Raw genomic sequence first — 25,242 nt, forward strand, 5'->3', positions numbered from 1 at the left:
ACGCCTTACTATACTACGTCGTTTTTTTCGGGCCAAAAACGCCTTACTATAGTATGTCGTTTTTTTTCGGGCCAAAAACGCCTTACTATACTGTGTCGTTTTTTTCGGGCTAAAAACGTCTTACTATAGGCGTATTTGGCATGCACTTTCGAGGGTTGCCAGGAAAAAGTATGTGTTGTATTTTCACACATAACTGAGCGGGGTTGCCTGGACCGAACACCGGCAGGTATACCTCTACACTACCAGTGACAGTGACTTGTTCTGCACTATAGGCGTATTTGACATGCACTTTCGAGGGTTTCCAGGAAAAAGGAACTAAGTGTTGTATTTCCACACATAATTGAGCTTGGTTTGAACCGGGGTTGCCTGGACCAAATGCTGGCGTGTATACCTCTACACCACCAGTTACTGTGACTTGTTCTGCACTATAGGCGTATTTGACATACACTTTCGAGGGTTTCCAGGAAAAAGGAACTAAGTATTGTATTTTCACACATAACTGAGCGGGATTTGAACCGGGGTTGCCTGGACCAAACACTGGCGTGTATACCTCCACACTACCAGTGACAGTGACTTGCCCTGCACTATAGGCGTATTTGACATGCACTTTCGAGGGTTGCCAGGAAAAAGTATGTGTTGTATTTTCACACATAACTGAGTGGGGTTTGAACCCGGGGTTGCCTGGACCGAACACCAGCATGTATACCTCTACACTACCAGTGACAGTGACTTGTTCTGCACTATAGGCGTATTTGACATGCACTTTCGAGGGTTTCCAGGAAAAAGGAACTAAGTGTTGTATTTCCACACATAATTGAGCTTGGTTTGAACCGGGGTTGCCTGGACCAAATGCAGGCGTGTATACCTCTACACCACCAGTTACTGTGACTTGTTCTGCACTATAGGCGTATTTGACATACACTTTCGAGGGTTTCCAGGAAAAAGGAACTAAGTATTGTATTTTCACACATAACTGAGCGGGATTTGAACCGGGGTTGCCTGGACCAAACACTGGCGTGTATACCTCCACACTACCAGTGACAGTGACTTGTTCTGCACTATAGGCGTATTTGACATACACTTTCGAGGGTTTCCAGGAAAGGAACTAAGTGTTGTATTGCCACATATAACTGAGCGTGGTTTGAACCGGGGTTGCCTGGACCAAACACTGGCGTGTATACCTCCAAAAACGCCTTACTATAGTATGTCGTTTGTTTTCGGGCCAAAAACGCCTTACTATATACTGTGTCGTTTTTTTCGGGCTAAAAACGTCTTACTATATACTATGTCGTTTGTTTTTGGCCAAAAACGCCTTACTATACATGGTCGTTTTTTTCGGGCCAAAAACGCCTTACTATACATGGTCGTTTTTTTCGGGCCAAAAACGCCTTACTATACATCGTCGTTTTTTTCGGGCTAAAAACGCCTTACTATACTATGTTGTTTTTTTTGGCTAAAAACGCCTTACTATAGTATGTCGTTTTTTCCGGGCCAAAAACGCCTTACTATACATGGTTGTTTTTTTCGGGCTAAAAACGCCTTACTATACTATGTATTTTTTTCAGGCTCCAAACGCCTTACTATACATGGTCTTTTTTTTCGGGCTAAAAACGCCTGACTATACATGGGCGTTTTTTTGGGCTAAGAATGCCTTAATATACAGTACATGGGCGTTTTTTGGGGCTAAAAACGCCTTCCTATGCATGGTCGTTTTTTTTGGGCTAAAAACGCCTTCCTATACATGGTTGTTTTTTGGGGCTAAAAACGCCTTACTCTACATGGTCGTTCTTTTTTTTTACTAAAAATGCCTTACTTTGCATGGTTGGTTTTGGGGGCTAAAAACGCCTTCCCATACATGGTCGGGGTTTTTTTGGGGGCTGAAAACGCCTTACTATACATGGTCATTTTTTCCGGGCTAAAAACGCCTTTCTGTACACGGGCGTTTTTTTTTAGAAACGCCTTCCTATACATGGTCGTTTTTCTTCGACTAAAAACGCCTTACTATACATGGTGGTTTTTTTCGGGCTAAAAACGCCTTACCATATACTATGTCGTTTTTTTCGGGCTAAAAACGCCTTACTATCGTATGTTGTTTTTTTCGGGCATAAAACGCATTTCTATACTATGTCGTTTTTTTTTCGGGCTAAAAACGCCTTACTATAGTACAGGTATGTCGGGGGTTTTTTGGGGCTAACAACGCCTTCCTATACTAGGTCGTTTTTTTTCGGGCCAAAAACACCTTACAATACATGGTCGTTTTTTTCGGGCCAAAAATGCCTTACTATACATGGTCGTTTTTTTCGGGCTAAAAACGCCTTACTATACTATGTCAATTTTTCAGACTAAAAAAGCCTTACTATACATGGTCTTTTTTTTTTGGGCTAAAAATGCCTTACTATACATGGTCGTTTTTTTCGGGCTAAAAACGCCTTTCTATACATGGTCGTTTTTTTTACTAAAAATACCTTACTTTGCATGGTCGTTCTTTTTTTTTACTAAAAATACCTTACTTTGCATGGTTGGTTTTGGGGGGTAAAAACGCCTTCCCATACATGGTCGGGGTTTTTTGGGGGGCTGAAAACGCCTTACTATACATGGTCATTTTTTTCGGGCTAAAAACACCTTTCTGTACATGGGCGTTTTTTTTTAGAAACACCTTCCTATACATGGTCGTTTTTTTTCGACTAAAAACGCCTTACCATCATACATGGTCGGTTTTTGTCAGCTCAAAAAGCCGATCTCACGCTGCCAGCACCCAAAGTCGGAGAGTGTCCCACTACACTAACCATTAGACCACGGAGGCTATGCTGCTACAACTGACTTTGTTGCTACTCTAGCAGAAAGCACCAAAGGGGGGGGGGGGGGGGGGGGATTCAGGTGGTGTCATACTGTGGGAGTCGGTGTACCTACTGTTGAGTCTGCGTGGCATCATTCAGACCATTTTTCTGCCTGTGGAAGCAAACACTGACAACACGTTCAGAGGCTTACAACGAAATCATGTTTTGCACAATCACAATCATTTATTGTCTAAGTGTACTCATGTGCATTCCAAGTTTACATTTCTGAACATCAATAACATGACCAGTATCTGTGTCACCTGTCGCTTATTTTACGTCAAATAAGGCGATGATCGTGAAAAGAACCCCTCTCCTTCCCACAGCTATTGGTACTGTACAACAAAGAGTATTTGCGAGATGATTTCATGATTAACACGTTGGCCGGCTGTCTTTTCACTTTAAAATGTTACTTATTGAAGCATGGCGTTTAAGTAAGCGAACACCAAATATGACGGGGTGATAATTCATGCTAAAATCGCACAAAGCAGACAGGCTGAACTGGTACATATTTACAACCTTGATTTTTTTTTCTCTTCCCCCTTTCTCTTTCACAAAACATTCAGTGAACATTTCATTATTTCAACAAAGCATACAAATAGCAAAAGCTACAAGAGGATACAAAAATAGTTTTTTTCCCCCCTCAATCAAAATTCTAACAGGTAAGTGCAACTTTGCCAGAAATACAGTTGTGGTTATAAACTTGACCAAAAAAAAAAAACTTTTTTTTTTAACATAACCTCCAATTATTTTTTCCTCTACTCAAAACACAAGTACACATTTTTTACCCTTTTTTGGACAGTGACAAACTGAAAAATGTATTGTCAAGCTGAATTAAAGTTTTGATGGAAATTGGTGGTTTTGTTTTCTGTTGGTCACTGATGGGTTGAGCTGTCTGCTACCGTGCCTCGCCAGTGTTGACCTTGAACGGTAGGCTCCCGTTTGGCATCCTTTCAACTGCCAGTACAACTAGTCTGGCTCCCCTTGCTGTATTGCATTTAAAACTCCTGCCGCTGCCAATAGGACGGATATTTTCGGCCAGACAATGTCTACCTATGCCATTGAATGAGTCATAATTGAGACCTATGTATGCTGCGATTAATGAGGACGCCCTCTGCTGGCTATTAGGACAATCCGACAGGCACTTTGAATACTGGCTTTGGTCGGGAATCTCCATCCACACTTTTATACGACCCCAAAGAAATAATGTTCTAAAGTGTGTTAATCCTGCCTGTTTTTTTTGATGTGCCATTTTAACCACAACCAATTGAATGTCGCGCAAGCACATTTTGTGGATTCTGTCAATCTTGTCTTGGGCTCAGGACACAGGCAGGCGCAATTTTAAAATAAATAAATCATCGCCATTTCCTCTAGTTTGTGTATCTGGTCCCATACTTTTTTTTTGGGGAACATAGAAATTGATCATCTACTTTGTAAACTGGCCTGAATTATTAGCTAAGGCAAATGTTGGAGACTTCCGGCGCCCTTTTATTCCCTTTATTCAAATAGAAGGATTTAAGGCACTACCTTCAGGTGAAGTTTTCAACGTCGAGAGGGCGCTAGTGGTATGTCCTTTAGCAATAAACACGAAAGAGCACAGCAACAGAAAAGATCAATCAGGCTAACTAAGGAGGCGGCTCAGAATAAAAAGGATCTCCGAGAGCGAGATCACCGGCATGGACCAATTTGGTGCACAAATGTGAGTTAAGTAAACAGCAAGTCGTTTTTGTCTCGTTTCCATTGCTGAAATTCGATTATCTTTTCACAATTGAAAAGTTGCCACCTAACTGAGTACGGGTGGTACCTATAGGCCTTGATGCGGTAAGGCAATGAATACAGTACTGCACGAGTTAACATTTTTGAAAGATGTGAAGTCGTTGTGCAAAGAAAATCATGAGCTTCTACATTCAAATGACTGAATTTCAAAACATCTCATCACAGTCTTTTTATTTTTTCTTTTACTTCTTACTCTAACTAACTTTTCGGCAAAGTGATAGAAATCATGGCATGTGAATACGTTTCAAAGCCAAGATGTGACTGGATGGCTACGGGGCATCACCTCTGGTCGTGCAGCTATCGGAGGAGGCGCTAGTGGAATCCTCGTGCTTGGCAGGAACATCCTGCTGCTCCGAGGACTCCTGCTGCGGAGCCCTGCTGGGTAGCCGGGAGCTGTGCATGATGTGGGCATCCAACATCTCCAGCAGCAAGTCATACAAAGGCACCATGTTCTTCATTTTCATGCAGTGGAGATGATCCATGCCTTTGTTGCTGCGCATGGAAGAAGAAAGAATAAAATTATGATGCATTATTATTGGCAAGACGTATATCTGGCTGTTGAAGTGGTATCGGTGTTGTAGTATCAGGATATATTTATAAGGGCAAGCACCTGTACGAATACAACTACAGTACATCTCAGATGTCGAATCCCTCACCTGACGTGTCGGATATGCGAGAGGAGCATGAGTAAGTGGGCCAAGCGGGTGTACTGCTGGCGGAACGTCAGGCCCGTTTTGGCGATGGCCCACACGAGGGCGTCGGTCACGGCGTCGAGAAGGCGCAGCAGCTTGGAGCGGCTCTGCAGCTCATCGCTGCCCTCAGAAGAGGTGAGGCACATGTCTGGAAAGGAAAAAAAAAAAAAGACACGCGTGAGGGGAAGGATCTTTCTGAATGGATGCTTTGTCCATTTGCAAGATCATTCCGAAAGGTATGACGAAGCTGCTGGCCACATCTCATGTTCAGATTCGCACAGGTGACGTCTGGAGTCCGCCACAACATCACTGATAAGATTTGAGGACCGCTGGTTTAAATATAGAGCAATGAAAAGGGATATGCACTATTTGACCTTGATCACCAGAGTGCTGATAAGTAACAAGAACTCGTGTCAACTTGAACAGCAAAACCCAGACATCTTACGAGTGGGTATCATTGAAAATTGAATCGAGCCCTCGGAACACCGAAAGAGCCGATGACAAACGCAACTAAGAGCGCACTGAAAAGAAAATCACAACCTTGTTTAGGGGGGTTTTTTCTGCCGTCATTCGAAATTACTATGTTTTGCAAGTCGTTCAAAACAAAGTGTGGTGTTTCTTAAAAAGACAAAAAAAAAAGTCTCCCTTTCTCTTTGGGCGAGAGAAAATGGCAGTCTTCCTTTTTCACCTGATTTGAACCCGGGTACTGAAGGTTAAATAAAGACTGTCTTCTCTGCGGGTTCAAATCGCAGCGTATTTTGATGTCCGCATAGAGATTCTTTCAAAGTCCGACATCTGTTTTTGGTCTCCATCGGGTCCGGCGGGAACACTTTCGTCCTTTCAGCGGCTAAATACATCAGAGGGTCTTCAGTCAGCCAGCCAGTAGCTTTCGACACTGTTCACCGACTCACGTAGAGCGAGAACTTGAGCGTTTTCAGCTCCAAACACTAAAGTCGAGGGATAATGGTGCAAAATGTTTTGCACTTTTGATCAAAGAATATTCATGTCAAAGAATTGTAATGATCATTCCCAACCTGGAAGGAACTGGAGTTCTTTTTTTTTTTCCCCCTTGAAAGTCTACACGAGCAGCACTGAAGCACATTCAACAGTAACTGCAAGTGAAAACGGCCCGTTTAATGACTTCTCTGGGCCTGTAAAATAAGATGTTGAAACCACGAATCTCATAAAATGTGACTTTTGATAGATTGTTTTCCATAAAAAAAGTCTTTGCAGAAAACTCTTTTTCATTCAGAAGTTCTATAAATGTCTCTGTTGCAAGAGCTGGATTTCATGTGATTAAAAATTGACTTTTTATTGTTTGTATACAAATAGTTGGGTCACTGGCTCGCCTTCCAAGTCATCGAGGGTAAAATTAAACAACCGCATAGATCTTTTATGTGCCTATTTCTGAAAATGTGGCTCTGAGCGAGCGGTGCTGCACTGCTGCTGCACTTTTACACTGCCCCAGTTTCCCCGCCCATGACATGATCAGCTGGGCAAAGATCCAAAGCCACTTTCAAGCAATTGTCTGAAAGACTAAGCCACCGTAGAGCAAATACGAACACTCCCGATGGAAGAAGCTCCCCATGGCTCCTGTAAAAATCTTCAGGCCCTTCTTTATAATAAGATTTCGTTTTATCTCAGTATATTCTATGCGCACATTTTAACCCAGAACTTTTTTTTTTTTTTTTTTTAATCAGCTCCATGAAGACCGACATTGTTCATGTGCTCGGCTGATCCTCCAAAAGCTCTGTCAAAGGAGTAACGGAAAGAGCCATTCAAATTGGTGCAGATATATTCATTAAATCAGATTTTTTTGGGGGGGGGGGGGGGGGGGGAGATAGTGCGACGTGTGCTCTGCACAGCTCCGGTAACACGAATTCATTTTATTTTCTGACTCACGGTTATTACACAAATGATGAGACATGATGAAAGCTGTGCAAACCCCCCCCTCACAAAAAACACGAACCCCGTTCAACTGTGCGAGTAGCTCAAAGGAAGACAGCCCAACACAGCACTGCCCGACTGATTGCCACAAATGCAGTGTCCTGTTGTAACTGGACCACATCATGCGCAACAACGTTAGGCAAGGGTACGGCTGGACACACATGCAGCGGCGGCGGCAGTGTGTGTGTGTGTGTCTGTCTTTGTGTTGACTCACTGGAGTTAAGGAGGATCATGGCCTTGAGGCAGACAAACTCCTCCCTCTGCAGCTTGAGTTCTCTCACCCTGGATGTGGCGGCTACGAGCATGTCAAAGATCTCCACGAAGCCCTGGACGCAGCTGCCCTCTTCCCTGCCACACAAATACAACCGTCGTTATTTCCTCTTCAGGACAGAAAAAGTTCCACGGATAACTAAAGGAGAATAGTTGATTGAATGCAGAGCAAGTCAAGCATTTGCGTTAATGTCATATCAATCACCGGATAAACAACATCCCCTGGTGAACAAGGGAATGGGATTAGGGCAACATGTCAAGACATACCGCATCGTCAACATTTTTTATTTCTCCCCCCACAACCTCTTCAGTGATAAAGGTTAGAATCTGAACCTATTCTTTCAATGCATTCTTTGTGAGACCACAACGTTCTCGGGCGTTGAAGTCAGGATAAGAAATCGAGTACCTGCTCAGACTGAGGTCAGGAGAGAAAATGAGTTTCCCCGGGTGGTTGACCGACCTCCACATCAGTCCTATCATTAGCACCTCCAGCCAACAGCACTCCAACATGTGCACCTGGTCCAGAAGACTGAGCTCCACAAACCCTGAAGAGGTCACAGGGTGGGATGTGTACAATGCTTAGCGCTGACATGTCAAACATCTTTGCTTTTTTTTTTTTTTTTTGCTTAGTCAAGCATCACGGTGGATCTGTATGCCTTTTATTTTTTATTTTTTTTTTTTAAATCTTGGAACAGTTTTTCTGGGCAAAAGAAGAGTTTGATATACTTCCTCAGGTGCTTATTTATCGGAAAGGCGGTTGGACTTTCAGACGGGATAGACAAAAGAGAACGGCGCAAAAGAAAATAGAACACAACAGTAAATGACAACGATGATCATTGGAGTTGCATTTTTTATTTTATTTTTTTGCACACGTGGACCGGGAAGGCAGCGCTACACCCGATGAGGAAAGCATATATAATCGAGTCGAGACAGGACAGGCAGGGGCTGTGATGACTTTGAGTGCCATCAAGACCCAGTTTGCTTGCATTAGCTCTCATATTAGTCATGACTGTGCCCTCTTTGTATGAAAATGATCAATTTTCCATCATGACTGTGACCTATAACCCTTAACGCATACCTGGGATCTTCTTGGCCCAGCTGATCATGTGAACCAGCTCCTTATCAGCGAGGTTGGTCAGAGACATCATGACGTTGGCTTCGGTGAGCGGCCCCCTCATATCCTTCATCAGGTAGATTTCAGGCGGCTCCGCCTCCATTATTCCCTGGATTAGCTGCTCCGGGGTCAACGCGGGCGGGTGGAGCTCGGAAACAGCCGCCGGTTCGGTTAACGCCTTGGCTCCGTGAGTCTTGCTGTGTGAGGACAAACTCACTCGCCGCCTCTGCTGGTTCCGGTAGTTTCCACGCTCCTTGCGCATGCCTGAGACAACGGACACAAGATGGGGCGGGGAAAAAATAATGCAGGAGAAGAAAGAATGGCGATGATCATAAAGGGAGTGATCGGTTAGCGATATGCTGTGGTCACTCATTAGCCTAGCAGAGTCCTCACAACAGCACGATGAAATATGACCATATTGTGGTTAGACAGATTATTGCACAATGTTTTCTTTTTTTTTTTTTTGGCTACAGTTTTATAAGGTTTTATATTTAGTCCGGATTTAGAGTTGTGCAATTTGAGGGCAGTACAATGTTGTGCCAAAACATGCCTCAAAGCCTGTCATTTCTTGACAAAAACGTGCATACAGCCGATAAGGAATATTTGAAAAGGTATATTTTTGTGCGTGTTTTAAAGTGTTGATAGCATGTGGGAGGACTTTTTTAAAATCTCATTTGAGTTTTTTTTTTAAATTACGGTATTCTCCGCACTAAAAGGCGCACTGGGTTATGAGGCGCACCTTCAATGAATGGCCTATTTTGTCATTTTATTCACATATTGGATGCACTGGATTATAAGACGCAATCTACAATGCATCCACTAGATGGAGCTACACTCCTTCCGCTCGACTCGAGAGCCGTTCATGACGGCCTCGGAAAAACGTAAATTAACGATTTCTTCAATGAAACTACGAAAATTGTAAATGCATCAAAACAGAAAATCAAGCGAGGAAATCTCAAAATAAATTCTATAGCCCCCCTACAGAATTTATTTTGGCATTTACTTGAGACGGACAAAGACGTACCTGCATTTGTTAAGACTGTGAAAACCATTAATAAAGTGTGCGTTTTCAAAAAAACGACACCACAGCACTCCTTTTTTCGGAGCTGCAACAAAAACTTATTTAATAAAGCAGCGACACAGTTCACTGAACCAACAGCACGTTCATTGCGTGCCATTTGAAACCTCGGAACCTCACATCATATGTTGTAAACCAAAGACCATCCCGTAGAGGACTTTGAAGGGTGGCTCACCGCATTTGGTCATGCCAGCTTCGTAGCATTTGCGGAGGCGGCACGCCTGGCAGCTCTTGCGACGGTTCTTGTCTATGGTGCATTGATTGGTTGCCGGGCAGATGTAGTCATTGTGGCCTGAAGCAAAGATGACAGGACAGATGAAAGTCAAGATAAAAGGTAAGCAAGGACAAATTCAAAGCAACACCGTCCTTGCAGACTCTGCGTATACTGCAGCTTGTGGAAGAGGAACTCAAATCCCAGGGCAAATTCACAAAATGTTTGGAAAAAAAAAATCACGATACGACATTGACTAAGAGACGTTTCCGTTTGCCTCACCTTGAATGCTCCTCTTGAAGAAGGCCTTACAGCCTTCACAAGACCAGACGCCATAATGGTAGCCAGAGGCGTAATCCTGGCAAACGGCACAGAAGTGGAGGTCTGCTTTCCCACCCGATGACACCACCAGCTCCTCGCTCTCGTGGGAGCGCCTGCGCTTGCTAACAAACACGTGTGTCAGTCAAGGTTTATGGTGGTGTACACTAGACAAGCGCACGCGCGTGTGTGTGTGTGTGTGTGTTCATTTGGTTGAAAGTGTCAACCAGTATCGTGCGCTATTGATTTGACTTTTGACCGCATGAAAATCAATAAGGCACAAGCTCAGACACAAAACAAACAGCAGAATCGACCCGTGAACATGCGGCGATTTGACTTTGGACCCTCGCATCTTAAATCCAGATCAGCGTTCAAAACGGATATTCTTCCTGGTCTGATACGGCGCAAGAAAGTTGAAGCGCACAGCCTGAAATTGGAGAGACCAGCAGAGAACTGACCCTGGACATGCAATTCACGTGTTCTTGTTTTGGCATGGTGCAAATCTCTTAAAGATTGGCGGCAAATTGTGACAGGAAGCGATGATGATAAGAAACGTGTCGACCTATGACCCCCATAAAAAAAGTTGAAACGCACGACCTGAAGTGACAATGAACAATGATTTTGAGCTTCCTCAAGCATCCCGAATTGTCTGTGGTTCAACATTAGTCGGGTTCCGGTTCGCACTCAAACGCAATTCAATCATCTTAAGGGTGAGGATTGTGACCCAAACGGTGTCAGGATTTTCGGATTGGATTCCGTTCTTGCTCTGGTTCCGATTGATTGAAACATTGGGATGTTTCCAGAGCTGACAAAGTGCATCTGCAGATTGGACCTTGGAATCCGGCTATCGCAATCACTTTCGAACGGATACTACCTTCGTATCGAATCAATGATCAAAAGTCTAAATATTTTCTCGCTCCAAAACGGTGAGATGAACAAGGTCTGAGCCACAAATGATCTCATCTCAGTCAATTGGAGCGAAAATGATGCGTCTACCACAAACAATGCATCTTTGTTCATGTACCGGTACTTGTATCTATGCCACAGGAAGCTCCCGGTTACGTTCTTGCGAAAACCTGAGTCCCGGTCCGAAGGGGAAAAATCTACGGGAGTGCTCAAAGCGCTTTAACGCTGCCTCCAACGCACAGCATCAATAGAAGAAGATGTGTCACGGCAGCAGGAAAGGGCAACCCCCCCCCCCCCCCCCCCCCAAAAGAAAAAGTGACGCAAGGTCCTACCTGGCAGTCAACTCGCAGCCCCCCGGTGACAGCTCCGCCCACGGACTTTGGATAGGCTGACTCTGCTGAGGGCGTACCTGGGAGGGATGCAGCGGTCCGGGCGGGCCCATGTGGCCCTGGCTGGGCCAGAATAAGGAGGGCCTTAGGGACTGGTGCACAGGCGAGCAGTCTGAAAGTCCCGGCCCAGTGTAGAAGATAGTTGGACTGTAGAAAGGGATGGTGGTAAAGTCATGGCTGAGGTCGGTGTAAGGGGAGGGGATACAGATGGGCTGGCTGGTTTCGAGGGACAGACCCGGGGAGGAGGCACTGTGGATGGGGGAGAGGACGCGACAGCCCACTCGACTGGAGTCCACCTCCTGGAGCTGAAGGAGGGGCTGAGCCTTGTCTGTGGCCATCGCTAGCGCAAGGATGTCTCTCTAAGGCTGGGCGTCCGACATCGTCCATGTAGGATGGCACGGTGTTGGATACGAGACGACGACTTTCCGACTGTAAGAATGCCAAGCCCCTTAACCGGTGACCACTGAATCTACTGACAGCGGACACCGTTATGACCACTGAGCTCTAATTGTCCCGTGACTTAACTGTCAACTTCCTGTGTTAGGATGTGTCCTATGCACAATATTCCAAAATATCCCGGAATTAAGAGAAGGGGTGTCTGGTCTATGCCAATGAAAGGACAATGTTGAGTGGTTAGAACGGCCATGGGGATTCACTGAGGCAGACAGGACATCCCTGCAAGACAAACAAAAATGGACCCAAAAAAAAAAAAAAAAAAGCCATGAGAGCGCGTCGTGGCACATCATGATGATGTCACTGCAGAGTTGACCTTTTCGACATGTCTCTCACTCTCGGACGCTAAACAATAATAAAATTTCTCATTGCTTTACATATGCCCAAACACTATTTGCACAAGCTGTCAAATATAAACAGCACATTTCTTACTGGCTTAATACTATTGACAATCGAGTGCACACAAAACTGCACCTTATTTGTTGAAGCCCACTCCAGCTCGGCGAACCTTTCCTTCGTACATCGAGTGTTTCTTTGTTAGATCCGATTCCGAGCTTTTGTGAGGGAGGAACTTGAAAGTAAGAAAAGGGGATTCCTAAGTGTAAGCACTTTGTATTTTTTTTAACAGTGAATAAGACAATAAAGCCCCGTTCCATTTTCCATTAAATACACTTTGAGTTCTCTCATTAAAAAAAAAAAAAAAAAAAAAAAAGGTTACAGTCTCCAGGACAAATTTAATAGGGTCCTCCTTAGCCTCCCTTCGAACTTCTCATGGAAATCAATTGTTTCTCCCCAAAAACACAATAAACATGCAAAGCAACGCCTAAACTTTGTGCACAGCCGAGGGAAAATATTCTTCGAGGTGAAAATCTTTCTTCCTGTCGTCATTAGGGTGATGAGTAAGCTGGAGTCTGCCTGGACTGGTGGGCAGCCAATACATGTTACAAAAAAAACAAACAAAAAAAACAAAACAATGCCAACTACTAGTTCGTCTTACTGCCCTAGTTTCTCTCATTACGATTCCAAACAAAAGCCTGTGACCCGACGGAATTTTAGTGTTAGTCTTATTCATACCGCTCATATTGAAAGTTGTCATTTTCGCCTTTTTATATTTAAAATGCTTTGGCAGCAGAACTTTTTCGTCTTCAAAACTCAAATCCATTTCATAGCCACATACAATCTTTGCAAAGATACAATTGTTAAAGGTCAAAAATAACCATCATCATCATCATCATCAGCATCATGGCCACCCGCTGTGCCATTTCTGCTCTAAAAATCTTGCGTTTGCCCACTATTTTGCATATTTGCAGCGTGTAGGAAATGTTAGCCAGAACGGGAAATATGATTACAAATGCACTTTCCGCAGACGCCCGTTAGATCAATAGGCAACACACACACACACACGTCGGATCCCAGGAAAGTGTTGCTTTGCTTTCACAACATCTAATACAGCGCACCCAGCGGAGTTAATCATTCCTGGGTGCCAGCCGTCTCATCTTCACTCACAGCTGGAGAACATTCTTGGCTCCTTTTTGGCATCGCTATCATTTATTGTCAGTTTGTTCGGACGCGAGTGAGGGTTAACCATGCACTAAAGGAGTGAGTGATCTATCCAGTCCAACTTCACGCCATGTCGGTATCGTCATCTGGTGAACGGTCGGAATCTATTATACATTGACGTTGGAATTAAACAAGACAACGTTCCCAGAACACAGCGACCCTGTGATGCGATCACTGATTAGTAGTAAGGAACACTTATTCAAAGTTGCGACAACTAACCCCTGCTCTACATGAGTAAAATCATAAATACTGGTGAATGCTGGCGAGCGTATGCCAACGTCGGCGTACCGCGCAAGACTGTGGTGAGAAACTGGGATGGAATGCTCAGCCATCCCAATTTATTTTCATGCGTAGAAGTCAAAGCACTGAGGCTGAATTTTAGGTATTGCGTTCAAGTTATTGTTCAGGATTCATGACAGAGTTTTCAGTCGCTCGGACAAAATTGTCCGTCCAAAGTTTCAAATGTTTTGGGAAATGATCCAATGATGGTCGACAGACAGACAGAAGGTCAAGTGCGCTGTCGGGGGAGTTCAACTTTACCTCAGTCACCTGGGCGGGTTCATCAAGCCTCGCCAGACTTCTAAAGTCAGGAAACAACCCAAAAGTTAAAGACAAAGGTTGAAGTTTAACGACGCCGACTCGCAGCTCACTAGTTTGGTTAGTTTAGTTCTGGGTACGATTCAAGAGGCATCGTAATTCAACACCAAGGCTTTTCACTCGGACTGACTCTACTGTGCGCAAACGATAAGTGGGGGGGGGGGGGGGGCCTTACTGTCTTCTTCCATTAAGTTTCCTATAAACTTAAGTCTGTATCCAACTAAGTGACTACTAAACCAGATGAGTCACACTCGGAAAACAGCAAAATAAATGTAAAAAAAATAAAAACACGGCGGGGCTGCGCGTCTTAAACTGCCATTTGGGGGTAAACGCAGATGTGGAGGGTTGACCCGCCCTCACTGGAAGCTTTGACCTTGACTTGAAAGCTGCCTCCCCTCTTGTCAAACATGCATTGTGTGTATGTGTGTGTTTTGTTTGTACTACAGTGTTTATCGGCGGGTAATGGTAAATGTTAAAAAGCAAAAGCGGCGAAAACGGCACCACGCAAAGCGCCACCTATGCACTCCCATCTCAACGAGACTCATTCAAAACTTGTTTTTTTTTTTTTAAATGAAATAATAAATCAAGTTTGATCGCCTGCACGCCACTAATTACATTTGCAAATATTTTACAGACCTGCACACTCCCACCATGCACACAAAAAGGTCAGCGCCAAGTAAAGTCCAACTATAAATGACACAACTTTTCCCAGCCATTAAAGAAACATCCACGCTTTGAACACAAACGCTCAAGGCCGATGCCGTTTCCCATCCATCCCTCCCAAATAAAACCTCCCCGCCTCCTTAATATCGCGGATATGAAACGGCTGTGCACCAAGAAGCTGCACCTTCCTCTGTTAAGGAGTGGTAGGTGGTCCGTGCCAGCCAGTGGGAGTCAATCGTCGGGAATTTTAATCAAGAAAATAGCTACCCCCATTGTCAACCCAGACAGAAAGTAAAGCAGAGCATGACTGGGATTCAACCCTTATTTGTTACCTAGTCCAACTCGGTATTCTTTGTTTTTGAAAAACAGATAGCCAGATGGGGGTATTAACGGCCACAGTCCGACACCAGTTTAGTTCTGTAGAAAACTCGACTTCAAATCTGTTGCATTAAACCCACAGCCGTAAATATGCTTTCGGTTAGCAACAAAATCTCGATCAAAGGTTACAAAGCTAAGAAATGAACACACCGTGTGTGCTAACCAAACAACAAAACTTGTCACGGCACAGTTTGGACAAAGTGCACGTATCTCTGAACTGTAATGTTCACAAGAATAATCCTGGCTGGTCCAGCAAGCTACAGGGCAGTGAAGCATTTTATCTGAGGGTGCTATGATGATGACAATAGATGCTTTATTCCAAGCAATACACATTTTAGAGTTTGTTCATTAGAGAAGGTTGCTTTCTATTTGATTGCAGCTGTGATTTGTTGTACTCCCAGAGTGTCGCTGATGCTATACAATTTGGGATCATCTAAGTGCAGCGAACTAGTAGTTTGGAGAGTGCTAAGAAGTCGAATTTACATTTGTATCAGCCCCAAATAAGAGGAATGTTTTTAATCTTGCAGAACTGTTGCAACGAACGATCAAACAATTGCATTTACAAGCTATAGCCATAAACAAATTTGCTGCGGACTAAGTGACTATTTTGACAACACTATCTGCATAAAACAAAACTTGGTGGTACATTCGCAGAAAGCAGCATTCATCAGTCAATCATTGTTTTGCAAAAACAACAAAGAGGAATCAATGAATTGAAAAGCTGAATCGCTACAGTTCCAACTCAGAACCAAAAATGCGAGCGAGTGAGTGATAGCGCACTGTTATTTACACGCGGTGCTAAGTGTTTGTTGAAAAGCTCTTGTTTAAATTTAATGACCCCAACACGCCGTCATAAGGTGTTATTACACTCGAAGAGAACCACGTGTGCGGTAAAAAAAAAAAAACGTTAATCTAATCCTTGCGCTCAGAGTACAGTATTATTAAGGTTATAAAAAAATAAAGTACCATTACTGTTAAGTCAGAACGAGATTGTGCACACTCTAGCAATCTCTTGCACCACTGTTATCAGTCACCTGTTTAACCCACTCGTGAATTCAGTGGCGTTCAAGTGTCATCGGATAAAGCAACGCACGCAGCTCGGGGCCTTCCACTTGTTGCTTCAGCAGAAAATGTTTGACATGTAGCGAGTGTAGATTCTCGGGACTTTAAGCGAAACCTCCCTCCACGCGTGGTGCCCGTAGAGGCAAGAACAACAATGTACATTAATAATAATCCTAAAACAACAACTCACCTTCAATGCCATATGCGCAGCCGCACAAAGTTGTCGCGGCTCTGCGTCGCCACGACAAGTCACTTGGCGATATCTCGTCACACTCAAGTGTGGGATAAAGTGACAACTGCACGGTGTTCCTGACAGATTGCGTTCAAAACGAGCAACTGGTGAACCAGCTCCGAACCAGGGGGGCCAACTGGAACCTGGTAAAACCCAACACAGTGAGTTAAGCAAGATCCGGTTCATCCCTCCAAAATAAAGCGATTTCATCACTTTTGCCAAGAGGCCATAACTAATTTGTCATCAAGGGGGGGGGGGGAACAAAACTGCCAAGCAGACCCGTGTAATATAATTTATTTTTCAATCCAGAGATTTAAAAACTAAATTTAAAAACCCTGCTACTAAAAACGCAGTGAGTCCTCTTTATATACTTTGCACTGCTTATCAAAATGATATTTGTTCTTTGTTTTGAATATGGGCGCAGATGACAGGGTTGAGATCTGGGCCACGTCTCCCCACTTTCATAATGACCGCACTCTGCCCCGACACCACCACGTGAGAATGCATAGATTTTTAGTTAAAAATACAGGTGTAACTGTAAATCAAGTGCGAGCACATAAATCCACAGCGAGCGAGCAATAATTCGATAAAAAGGGGTGGATGAACACAAGTCTGTTACTACTACTGGGAAATAACATCAGACATTAACAATGAAAACGTAATTCTTAGCAACTATTTACACAATGCCGCACGGCATGCTGGGAGTTCCAGCCTCTATTTCTTCCTAAATTTGAATCATAGAATCCAATCTATGTCGCTGGTTTTGAAAATTTTGGCAGAAAAATGAAATAAAAAGTCTAATTGCTATGGCAAACTCGTGGTCAGCTTGAAATGCCGCACAGTTCTGAAATTCATGTTTTTTAATCTCAGCTCTGGCCTCATGTGTGGCGTTTGCATATTTTCCCCAAGGCTCCAACATGCATGTTGAGTAAACTGAAGACCCCAAATTTCCATGTGTGTGTAAATGTGCTCTGTCTGTCTGTGTGTTGCTGTCAACATGGTAATCCTTCCTGGCGGGTATCATGAGTGATGTGCACAGAGTGCATGAAGAGTGACTGAAAAGCCAGGACTGCACTGTTAAAATGCTAAACAGGATTATGAATCATTGGTGATTTAAAACCTGGGCACGGTGGAGTGGTGGTTAACACGGCCGACTTACAGTTCTGAGGTATGTTGTTCCTATGTGCAGTTTCCATGTTGTCCCCTGAGCTTGCGTGGGTTGTCCCGGATGCGCCGGCTTCCTCCCACATTCCAAAAAAAACAACAACAAAAAACATGGTAGGTCGATTTAATGCTTAACTTCCAAAACGTGTCTGAGAGTGGTTGTTTATGCATATATTCCCTGCAGTGGACTTGCGAGCAGTCCAGATTGAACAGAATTGCACAACGGAGGAATACAAGAAGTCCCAAGTGGTCTAAATGATATTAAACCACTGTTTGTCAGAGATTCTTTCCAATGCAAAAAAATGTACAAAAACACAACTCAACCTCATCCACCTTCCCTTTTTGAGTCCTGCTGAGTTGTCGTGAGCAAGGCCTCAAAAACGATTCATCAGCGTCCGCTCAGATTGCTCTGACATCCCTACCATGCATCGTATTTCTGATTTGCGATGAGCTGTTGTGATCTGCTGTATTCGCCCGTGATTTCTTTGAGTGAGGTTTCACCTAAACGATGAGCATCAGTTCATTCACATGCAATTTTGGGATGGAATCACACCTTCTGATTACTCAGCCGAATGAACAAACGAGCTGGGCGGAGGTGTGGCCGCTACTTTCAGCTCAACTCCTGAGCTCTGTGTGTGGAAGGGAAATTGCCAACAAAAGCCCGAGACTGCAAGAAAACAATGTGGCATTTAAAAAACAGATTAACGCAGTCATGTTCAAAGCATCAATCTATGAATTGAACAGCTCCGATTGTTATTTGGCATGCTTTGATACAGCCGAGGCATCAACCAGCAAACTCGTGACTTTTTTATTAATGGAAAGAAAACGAAAAAAAAAAACAAAACGGGAAAATAAGAATCATTTCAGATTCATGTTCAAAGCATCAATCTATGAATTGAACAGCTCCGATTGTTATTTGGCATGCTTTGATACAGCCGAGGCATCAACCAGCAAACTCGTGACTTTTTTATTAATGGAAAGAAAACGAAAAAAAAAAACAAAACGGGAAAATAAGAATCATTTCAGATGTCGACAAAATGGATCCTTTCTGAGCTGTAGTAATACTCTCTCCGGCTTCAGTTCCCTTCTCGACACTTGCTCACTGCCACAAGTCAGGATGTGTGTCTAAATTGTCATTTTCATCCTTGTAATTTTCCCTCCCGAACACGGACCACCACCTACCACCTCACCTGCGAAGATAATCTTTCCAAATTACGATGCACTCATTTCTCTACCTCTCAAAAGCCAATTTGGGTGATTACGTTTTTGTGGTTGCTCAATCCGTCGCGGCTTCAGAAGCTCATCGGACGCGGGAAGGTAATGGACTCCCGTCTTTACGTTCGGACACACACGCGCACACACACACACACACGCAACAAGCTGCGAGGTGCAAAATGTGCTATAAATCACTCCAGCTGCAGCTTTCACATCTATCATCTGGTTCACAGCGCTTTGATGGCTGATTTTTTTTTTCACCCCGCCAAAGCTAGGATATTAACAACTGGCTTTGCGATACCAAATTTTACATTGTATGTTGTTCTATGACCCGAAGACATTTTTTTTCCTCCAAATAACAACTCTGCTCTTACTTTGTTTTATTTAGAAATTCCCCGACTCCCTCTTTCTTTACTGTGCTGACTGCTGTACACTGGAAGCAACATTTTATGGCAGTCATAAGGACGATTGTACATCTTGTGTATCTTCCTTTTGCATGGTTATAAAATAATCGCTGTCAAATGATTAAAGGCAATAATTCTGCGTGGAGACTTGTTCGGTACAAACTGTCAACCATGCCCAAAGTGCCCTTGCAGGCTTCTATTTCTTCTTATTAACAGGGAATCATAATTTGCTTTCATTTTAAATTGAAGTGTATATTCTTTAACTTTTTCCATCGCTTAGTTCTGGCAGTAACAGTGCTTGTTGAGTTCCCACTCACTGACGGTGTAAAATTGAGTGGGAACGGTTGATTGTGCAACCGGTCTTGGTACGTACCGGGCATTGGAAGGTGAAATATAGTCGGGAAGCGGAGAACGCTCGGCTGGGGGTCCTGACCTCCCCGCTTTTGTTGGCATTCGCCCCCTAAACACACACACACACACACACACACGGGGGAAAAAGAAAAATCAAATGGGCATTCAGCGGAACAGAAAATGGCTTTGATCATTGCTGGTCTAAAATATGGTGAAGAGGGCAATATGGTGGATGCTTCCATCAATGATTGACTAACTCAATAATTTGTCCAATAAATGTGACCTTGTCCTTTTTTTCTTGTCAGATTACAAAAAAACAACAACAACCACCACCCTGTATTTAATAGAGTGTGATATTGGCTTTATTTGATTTCTAAATGTAATTCATTTCTGCATATGGCCCGGAAGTGCAACAACATTTCTTCTGTTGTAAGTTTGGAGTCTTGCGCGATTGCTATTATAACGCAATCATATTGACAGTGTTGTTGTGCATGGATATTAAATCACAATTTTTTGGAGGGGGGTGTTTTTCTTTTCGGGCGGAAACAGCTGGCAGAAAGAAAGGAGAAGTCCTACGTGCCCATAGAGAGAGATGGAGTCATCAGTAAGAGGAACACAGATGGTTATACCCCCCTTTCAAATTCATCATCCCAAAGAATTGTCCTCCACTGTTCCTATTTGGCAGCGCCGATTCCGTTTACTGCGAAGTGTAACATAAACTCGGCTTGTAAACACTTGATGAGTTGACTCACCCTTACGTTTCCGGTTCCATGATCCCCACGGGAAACCTGACGTTCCATCGGAGTCTTTCCATCGTCCCATCAGCAAAGAAAAGTGGGATGTTTTCCAAAACGGTTTGCGTCAAAAGCAGGAATCAAAACTGCTTGACCCCAAGGCTGGCAAGGTCAGGCCAAGGTCAGAGGTTCACGCTGACCTTTGAGGCATGGGACAGGGCGGCATCACATGCTGCCAGCTTTGTAGAAGTGAGAGTGGGAAGTTATTGCTCATATTTCGGCGATCTGGCACACGAGGCGACGCTGGGGGGCACGGCCTTTGCTTTTTGGGTCGCTGGACTCTCACACTGTGGGAAAACATTTCAGTTGCCATCCTCGAATATATTGCAGTGAAAACTATAACTAATATTACAACCAAAAAATAAAATAAAATCAAGCATTTTCCGAAAAAAAAAAAAACTAAACTAAATTTAAACTAGATGAGAAAAAAAAACCTCTTCCTGCTTTCCACTTACCTGTGCGGCTTATATTGATTGCACAGGCTGGATGGCGAGTCGAACAGTTCATTGGGGCCTCTGCCGGCCACGCGCAGCCTTGGGTTTAAATGTGCCTGGTAAGAATTGGGACAGCAAAACAATGTACGCAAGAGAAACTTGAAAATGGTCAAGTGGTGAGGACATGCTCTACATTTGATCTTAAACATTAAAGTGGAGCGGGAAAGAAAGAAATTGAGAAGAGGGCAAATACTTTCTGACAGCACCGAATGCCTGCGCTGAGCAGTTAGAAAAATAACCCTCATAAATCAGAGGGGGTCAGCAACTGATCTCTCGCAAAATCTCAAATTTCGCACACTGCAACCAAACTTGTCCCTGTTCGTTTAACTTAATCGATGCCACGATTGTTGACTTGGAGGCTGTCTTGAGCGAGCGACTCGAGAACAGTTCCAGCTGCCACAGTTCCATGGACTAAACCTATCAAAAACACAATTTTAGTTCACGTGAAAGGTAATTTCAAACAATCTATTCTTGGCGGTTTGTGCAACCCCAAACAGAACAAGTGCAGGGCACATATAAACAAACAAACCCTTCACGCTCACATTCAGAACCTTTTAGAGTCTTCAGTGAATCAGACAAGCATATTTTTGGAATGTGGGAGGAAGCCGGCGTGCCTGCAGAACGAGCTCTATACAGGAAGGTCAGAGCCCAAAGCCCAAGAAACAAAGGCGGTAAAATGATGACACGTGTAAAAGATAGTGCAGGCTGACAGAAAAAAAAAAAGGAAAAAGTCGAGTGACGGTGTTCAAAGCGGCACATTTCAAATAAAATGTATTATTATTATTATTGTGGATTGTATTGGGACTTGTCACAACCAACATAGGTTGCCATAACAAAGAGCAAGGGAAGTAGCACACATTCCCTGATGGCGTAGCGGTGCTATCAGTACGATGGCACCTGGAGATGGGGTTTTTTTTCCTCTTTCTGATAAGTCAGCAATAATTAACACTGAGATATGGTTGATTGAGCACTCTATTAAAAAAAAAAAAAGTCAACTCACATCATAATACATTGTGGCATCGTTTGGTGCAATCAAAGAACATGCTTGAATGAGCCCAGTTAGCTTTTTACTAACGAGTCTGTGTAAGCTAAAAAGGAAAAAAAAAAAAAAAAGACAGAGGGAAGAATTCTTTTGATCACACGAGTCAAGGCCAGACCAGACTGTGATCAGGAGATTTATGTCTCTACACTTATTCAGCTGGATCATGACTATCTGTGATATTTTTTTTCCTCTCTCTCTTTTTTTGTGCTCTCTAAATGTGCCCTTTTCCACATCATAAAAAAAACAATGTATCCATAAACTGTGGAAGGTTTCAGATTCTGTTGATTTCCTTACAGAGGCCAAAAACCAGGAATGACTTTTTATATTTTTCCCCTGTCCTGTTTGGATGAGCATTCTATTCTGCATGAGATTTACGCGACCGCTATTGTAAGATTTATTTTATAGAGGACAGAAAAGACAACGAAGCGTGTCATTGCGAGAGTACGCTCAGTCAGATTACTTTAACTTCATTAGTCAAGGCGGACAATTACACGAGACATCTGGTGGTGTTGGCATGCGAGTCTACTTTGTCGCAGGTGCTCTCATGATGTCGATAGCAGATTAGCGATAAAGCGTTTTGTCGTGCTTTTTATCACCTTTTGTAAAGTATAAAAGTATATTACAAAATTTCGCAGCGCATGTCCTGATGAAGATCAGAAGGCTTGGTGTACGGTGATAACACTAATTCGAAAAATCATCGCATTGGCTCCCTATGAGTTTCAGGATCGATCTTAAGTTAGCTGATGTTCGTATACCAGAAGAGGGGTGCACTTTTTTAGCCTCACTTAACAAATCCCCTTCACCCATCACACCGAGCCTTCACTCATCTAAGCTAGAATTAGCACTGTAAACACACCAACATGGCTGCTATGTTGGGAGAGGCTTCAGCAGGCCTGCGGCCCTCACGAAGATAAGCGGGTCGGAGAACGCATGAATGAATGGATGAACAAATCGACACAAATTAAATGTGCACGTGCGCCCTGGTGTCACAAGTCCAGTTTGTGAAATTTGAGTTGGAGAGCTCAGTGTCCAATTTTCATGTCCCAAGCTTTTAATCATTGGCCAGCATTGGGATCACAAAGATGGAAAGGTTCACATAGAGTGTGTGGGAGAGGTCGAGGTCGAGAGAGAGAGAGAGAAAGAGAAACTGCAGAGATTTGCATGTCATTTCTGCTGCTGGTTTCCTGCAAAAGACGAAAGAGATTATTTACTGCCGCAGAGCGGCGTGCCTCACATACTCGTTTGGTACACGTTGTGATGTGGGAGTAATGCAGCTCCACTGAAGAGCAATTAAAACCATCCAGACTGTTAAAAAAAAAAAAAACTGCATACAACCGCACAGCCCACACAATTATTCCACATTTAATTTCTGAGAAATATTATGCAGCTCTTTTTAATTCACAGGTTCAAGAGTGTTATTTTAGTGGGTTTCGAGTTTTATGGCGCTTTCTTAAAATCAGGCCAATGAGAATAAATCAAATTCATCTATTCCACAGAAAACACACATTCCTCCGCATCTGTCATTCATCCCAAATTTCCCCTTTGGGAAATTGTTTTCGTCCGTGCTTCCAAGGGGTAGACACCACCAGCTTTTAAAACATTCCATTTATAATATATGTAGTTTATATGTAGGCTTTGTTTAGAATCACCTTAGCAAAACCTACATCATCCAGTCCAACTGCTCACATGGGTGGGGGGGGCTCCACTGAAAACTCAGGCCCACTATCTCAAAAGTGGAGTACCATACACACAAACTGATTTTTGGATATCTTTTGAAATGTGAGAGACTCCACATAGGACAAGGAATTGGAAGACTAATAGCAAGAGGCGAGGCTAATATTAGCTCATCATACACATTTCTCACAAGATTGTTCTATTTTTGTTTTTAATCCTTATTTTTGGGCTGTTAAGAGCGCTTAAAATACTTATATTTCATAGTTTGAAGAAGTGTTGGCATGGGTGGGGGGGTGGGGGGTGTAATTGGAAATCACATCAAGTATTGCTTCCCTAAAAGCTTGTAGAAGTTTACAACTCGACCCCCAAGGAGAGCAGACAAGGACGCTGTGCAGATGTAGCAGACTGCTGCCAAATACTGTACTTTTCTATTTTACCCCTTCTCAGCAATAACAACGACTCTATTGATGGATAGAGGCAGGCTGCCACGCAATGTCAGTTTGACGTTGTTTGGTTAAAAGAAGTCTCCTCGCCATTGTCGTCAAGGTATGTTTGCAACCATCTGGAACAGTTCGAGCCCCGTCAAGATGGACAGAGAACCATTGAACTGCAATCAAAGCGGAAAGATAACGTATAATGTTCCGCAGCCACAAAAATTCTGCCGGTTTTCTGCATGGGGAATTCATCAAATCGAGCGATTGTGTTTCTTCCTGACCAAACTTAAAAGCCATTTCATGACTTGGCCGAGCGCGTTTGCAAATGAATCACGCCGTCAGCGAGGAGACGCGAGGCGTGTTTACGACGTTTTGTTTTGACGCGAACGGGCAGATTTAAAGTACACTGGTCACAGTTGAGTTTCAGACGCAGATTAGCGCGAGACTATGCGTCATAAACGAACACACAACATGATGCGTGTCAAGATAAATTACAACGACCCAAGAAGAAAACAGCCAGACGGGCTTCTAGGCTGTAAACTTTCTTTTGTTTTATTGTTCTCCGTCTTGTGAGAATCGTTTTGTGCCTAGAATGCTTTTATCATTTTTATTTACAATTTGGTATTCAATCAGACTTGACAGGAGAACTATTGATTAGACATATCTTTATTCATTTTCAAGTTATTTATATATAGCACAATGGCCTAGTTTGGTGAGGTTCAGTTTGACTTTTGGCTTTGTTTCCTGTGTGGAGGAGGCATGTGTTGGTTTTCCTCTTCTGGAATCCAAAAACATGAAAGTTAGTTTCACAAAGGTGCAAAATAGTCCATAGCTGTGAATGTGAGTGGTTGAGTCTTTAAATGTACCTTGCAAATGAATTAGCTGGGATTAGCCTCCCGCTCGCCCTGATCGCTCACGAGGACAAGCATGTTTTTAATAGTTTATAAGCAAAATTCTCTTCCATCAAAAGGAGGAAATAAACGGAACATTTTTAGTTGCAGTATGATTTATTAATTTTCTTAAGTACACTGTGGCTTTGTGAAAAATACCGGACCAAAAAAAAAAAATTCCTAAAGACGGTTCACCCCTGACGTCCCATGGCGCGCTACCATAAAAACTCTTTTCTGTGCTTGAAATGATCAGCAAAGGATTCAATCATCTTGCGGGGAGGAGAAAAAAAGAATGTTGTG

The 25,242-nt window shown here is 43.3% G+C and overlaps 1 protein-coding gene across 4 annotated transcripts; it reads right to left on the reverse strand.

Annotated features, from left to right (window-relative positions):
- Positions 1 to 2,995: 2,995 nt before the first annotated feature.
- On the reverse strand, positions 2,996 to 16,622 carry esr2a (estrogen receptor 2a). Of its 4 annotated transcripts, XM_086099641.1 has the most exons (11): positions 16,439 to 16,622; positions 12,463 to 12,559; positions 11,771 to 12,210; positions 11,479 to 11,682; positions 10,205 to 10,365; positions 9,887 to 10,003; positions 8,598 to 8,897; positions 7,926 to 8,064; positions 7,464 to 7,597; positions 5,267 to 5,450; positions 2,996 to 5,102 (listed from the first exon to the last, which is right to left on the reverse strand). In XM_086099641.1, exons 3-11 carry the CDS (start codon positions 11,920 to 11,922, stop codon positions 4,880 to 4,882), a joined length of 1,614 nt encoding a protein of 537 aa, XP_085955767.1. In that variant the 5' UTR covers positions 11,923 to 12,210; positions 12,463 to 12,559; positions 16,439 to 16,622; the 3' UTR covers positions 2,996 to 4,879. The 4 variants fall into 4 exon arrangements, with proteins under 4 accessions (XP_085955767.1, XP_085955766.1, XP_085955764.1 ...); XM_086099640.1 differs by having other exon boundaries at positions 10,205 to 10,356; positions 11,479 to 12,210; XM_086099638.1 differs by having other exon boundaries at positions 11,479 to 12,210.
- Between the last annotated feature and the right edge of the window lie 8,620 nt (positions 16,623 to 25,242).

The sequence above is a fragment of the Hippocampus guttulatus genome, chromosome 20, assembly GCF_054856545.1.
Source record: "Hippocampus guttulatus isolate MCC_2025c chromosome 20, RoL_Hgut_1.0, whole genome shotgun sequence".
Lineage (NCBI taxonomy): Eukaryota > Metazoa > Chordata > Actinopteri > Syngnathiformes > Syngnathidae > Hippocampus > Hippocampus guttulatus.